General features: G+C 47.4%; 1 protein-coding gene across 1 annotated transcript; it reads left to right on the top strand.

Moving 5' to 3' along the window:
• Positions 1 to 330: 330 nt before the first annotated feature.
• On the top strand, positions 331 to 1,415 carry LOC142942193 (thyroxine 5-deiodinase-like). Its single transcript, XM_076084420.1, has one exon. The coding sequence runs from the start codon at positions 609 to 611 to the stop codon at positions 1,413 to 1,415; it is 807 nt and encodes a 268-aa protein (XP_075940535.1). The 5' UTR covers positions 331 to 608.
• Positions 1,416 to 4,222: the final 2,807 nt, after the last annotated feature.

Below are 4,222 nucleotides of genomic sequence, written 5' to 3'. Positions count from 1 at the left end.
CCCCAAGGTGTTCAGGGGCCCTAGCAGATCGGTGAATGAGTCATCGCCACACAGCCTTCGCAGTGCGCGTGAGTCCAGCGCCGTCTAGTGGCCACAGAGGCTCCTACACTCATTACAGAGAGACCTGAGTCCACAGGCGGAATGAAGCGAAGACTAAATGTTTTTTTCTTTTTTCCTGACTTTTAACCACCGACCGACAGCCAATTAAAACTAATCCAAGTGTCTCACCATGGCATCAAAAAACACCCATCCGCTGTCATGTTTTATCTGTCGCGTGTACAGTGAAGACACCGCGTCTCAGGGTGTTCAGAGCACCTCTCTCTCCCTCTCTCTCCCTCTCTCTCTCTCTCTCTCCCTCTCTCTCCCTGGGCCTTTGAAACCCAGAGTGGACGCGAGGTAATCCCCACCATGTGAGTGGGCGGTGCGGGTACCGGAGGCGTGTTTTCTTTTTTCTTTATTTTTACCCCCCCCCCATTATTCAAATGCTGCTGTACCTATAAAAAGAGTGCCTGCGTGCGTCAGATAGTTTTCTCCAATGGGTAAAGGGGACTAAGTACTTGTTGTCTCTCTCGCCGGCCCAGTCGCATCCTATCGGCAAGGGGAAGGAGATGATGCACGACTCTGGCGGTGTCAAAACGGCGAGGGCGCTGAAGCATACAGCCCTGTGCCTGATGCTGCTGCCCCGGTTCCTCCTGGCCGCCGTCATGATGTGGCTCCTGGATTTCTTGTGTATTAGGAAAAAGGTGCTGCTGGAAATGGGAGAGAGGCAGGACAGCCCGGACGACCCGCCGGTGTGCGTCTCGGACTCCAATAAGATGTTCACCTTGGAGTCCCTCAGGGCCGTGTGGTACGGCCAGAAATTGGACTTTCTCAAATCGGCGCACCTCGGGCGCGCAGCGCCCAACACCGAGGTGATGCTGGTCCAGGAGCGGCGGCAGGTCCAGATCCTGGACTGCATGAAAGGGAAGAGACCGCTCATCCTTAACTTTGGCAGCTGCTCCTGACCGCCATTCATGACGCGCCTGGCGGCGTTTCAGCGCGTCGTGAGCCAGTACGCGGACATTGCGGACGTTTTAGTTGTATATATCGAGGAGGCGCATCCGTCGGACGGCTGGGTGAGCTCGGACGCGCCGTATCAGATCCCCAAGCACCGCTGCTTGGAGGACAGACTCAGAGCCGCCCGGCTGATGCTCGCCGAGGTGCCCGGCAGCAACGTGGTGGTGGATAATATGGACAACTCGTCCAACGCCGCGTACGGAGCCTACTTTGAGAGACTTTACATCGTGAGGGACGAGAGAGTGGTGTACCAGGGGGGCAGAGGTCCGGAGGGGTACCGGATTTCCGAGCTTCGAAACTGGCTGGAGCAATACAGGAGCGAGCTGGCGCATTCCCGAACAGCGGTGCTCCATGTGTAGTGAAAGATGCTGAACTGTCCGCTGCTCTGCCCTTAAGTGTCCAACTCACAGTGACAAAAATATTCCGATGCTGCTATCAAATGTTCACACAAGGCACATGATGTTGTTTTTCTTGCGTAAAGATATTCAGGACTCTTTGAAAAATAGCCTAAAGTTACGTTCAAGCCTATAACTGCAGGCTGTAGGCTGGTATGTTGCGCTTGTCTTGACCTTAATTGAGTGCTCGCGATTGTTTGTTTGTTTTTGTATGCAAAAGTCTTGAATCAGGTGAAGCTGGATTCAATTAATAATCACTCTATTTTTCTACAATACTGGCGTGTGTGAATGTGTTTGTGTGTGAATGTGTTTGTGTGTGTGTGGGTGCGCGTGTGTGTGAGTGCGCGCGCGTGCGTGCGTGCGTTCGGGCTAATGTCTCGCTCTGGTGTTTCTGTGAAGTTCGGATTTTAAAAGGCGAAGCCAGAAAACCGACACTGATGTTTCTGACACCGGAAGCGGGTCCACGTTAGCGGGGACGCCTTCCTCCATGATCGATTGCCAAACGATGTACTATGTTGAAACGATGTAACTGAACAAATGTTTTTAATAAACATCAGATCACACTTGGACGATTGTTGCTGTTGACTTGTGGAGCGAACATCATTGAAGATCTTCCTTTGACCATTTCGTTGAGTTGTTTTTTTATTTCTATTTTATTGTTGCTGTTGTTTTTTTTATTTTAATAAGATACACTTTCAATTGCAAAACCTCTGTTTCACTGTCAAGTGATTTGCCCCAACACCTGATGACGTCACACCTGCTCCATGGTTTACAGGCAGTATTTATCCTCACGTGATTGTTGATTGATTTTTCTTTCAGACTTGCCTCCTCTGACTCCTTCACTTACATAATCAGGCCCATTCAGGCTAAAGTGATCCCTCATAGTAATCTACAGCAGAGTAATGTGTCCCTGCGACTGATTAATCAACCCACTTTCAGACAAGAAACATGCAAAAAAAAAGTAACCCATAAACGCCAGAAAAAGGCCATAGATTTCACAGTGCACAAAAAAACGTGGATCATGTCCAGAGGATATCTCACAGAGAGCCGAACAAAGCAAACATGCTCGTTAGGGGAAAAAAAATCCTTTTTGATCAAATATTTCTTTTATGTTACCTATAAAGAGCTGTGACATTATAAGTGCATCAGAATGAAAGCGTTGAGGTGAGTCGGCGGTGAGAGGCACCTCTCATTATCTCTGCAATCTTTGTTCCTTCCCTTTATACATATATGTGCACACACACACACACACAAGCAGGAATTCAGATGCTGCTACATGTGATTAGGAATAGAGAGCAATGTGATGATTGCTGTGGATCCCCTGTTGACATGGACGGGGGAAGCGGAGGTGCTGAGTGGGCGGCAGCACCCCCTACGGCCAGGTGTTGTAACACAAGCAGTTTATAATGAAAGAGTTACAACTCTCTTTTTTTCAATTTAGTGTATTTTGGATGAAGTGTATGCCCAGGAGACTCAGTGTTTGTGGCAAATACAGCTTTTATCGGCACGTCATCTGTTCCCAGAAGTGTTTTCAGAATGTTAGAGAAAAATGATTGGGGATTTCTTTAAGAGTTTACCAGCTCATCCTCCCGCACACCCTTTCAACCAAAGCACTGGTGAGTGACAGATGATATTGATCCAAAGCGAGCTGCAAGGCGGCTGTATGTTCCCGCTAACGGCCCCAGCCCCGACAAGCGGGAGCTGACTCCAGACCAGGCGACAACCTCCAGGTTTGAAAAGAGAAGCCAAAGTGGAAGTGCCTTAAAACATGCATTCTTTCTAATGGCCATCAGGGGGCGACTCCTCTGGTTGCAAAAAAAAAGAAGTGAGGTTGTATAGAAGTCTATGAGAAAATGACTCTACTTTTCACTTGATTTATTACCTCAGTAAACATTGTAAACATGAGTTTATGGTCTCAATCTGTAGTTTCAAGTCTTCTTCAGTACAGCATGATGTTCATTTAGTAAATTATGGTCCATTTAGAGTAAAATAACCCTGCCCTCCGCTCAGCTTCTGAGCGTCTTCACACCTCTGCACAACTGATGCACACTAAACCTGAAAAGTTCCAGTCCATGAAATTAGAGAATTTATGTGAAACCTGCATCCACATACAAAGGGCACTCGTCAGGGAAGAGGAGAAGCTGCGCTTGTGTCTATTTGTGTCTCCTGCATCCTCACAGGGAACTAAGCCAGCTGAAAACTTGGTTCCCTTAACACTCACTCTGAGGAGATGATCCCATAATTGCTGCGTGTCCACAGCAACATTCCAATGGAATCACTAAAAGATGGCTCTATTTTAAATGCTGATAGAGATTTGGCTCATAACCCTGGTTTGGTGTTTTGTCTGTGTTGCTTTTCCCGACACTGTGGAAGTTTGACTGCTTTCCGATTGTCGTTCAGTTAACAGTGTTGTTGTTGTGTGTGATTTACTTTGGCTGTGGTTAATGTCTGGCCCTGTTCCATCGAATATTCTATAAAGGATGTGCATTATGAATAGTTGTTACATGACGTAAGTATCCTTGGCATCCAGGCTGACAAAAAAAAAATACTCTGCTGTCAAGACAGATGTTTTCTGCAGAGAATAAAAGGTTCATCCTGCTAGCTGACTTTTGGGGTTATCAGTCAATCTCAGGTCACCACTGTCATTTTCAATAAGCTCTCTGGTGACACATCACTGATTGACTGACCCTCTTATCGTCGTGTATGCGCCTGAAGGGCTGTCATCGATTTGAAAAGGGGAGTTTAAACAGGGACATGCTTTTTTTTTCTTC

This window comes from Anarhichas minor, unplaced genomic scaffold, assembly GCF_050575085.1.
Source record: "Anarhichas minor isolate MPS153535 unplaced genomic scaffold, ASM5057508v1 ptg000136l, whole genome shotgun sequence".
In the NCBI taxonomy this organism is placed as follows: Eukaryota; Metazoa; Chordata; class Actinopteri; order Perciformes; family Anarhichadidae; genus Anarhichas; species Anarhichas minor.
Note: the sequence above shows the minus strand (reverse complement) of the source record. Positions and strands in the feature narration are given on the sequence as shown.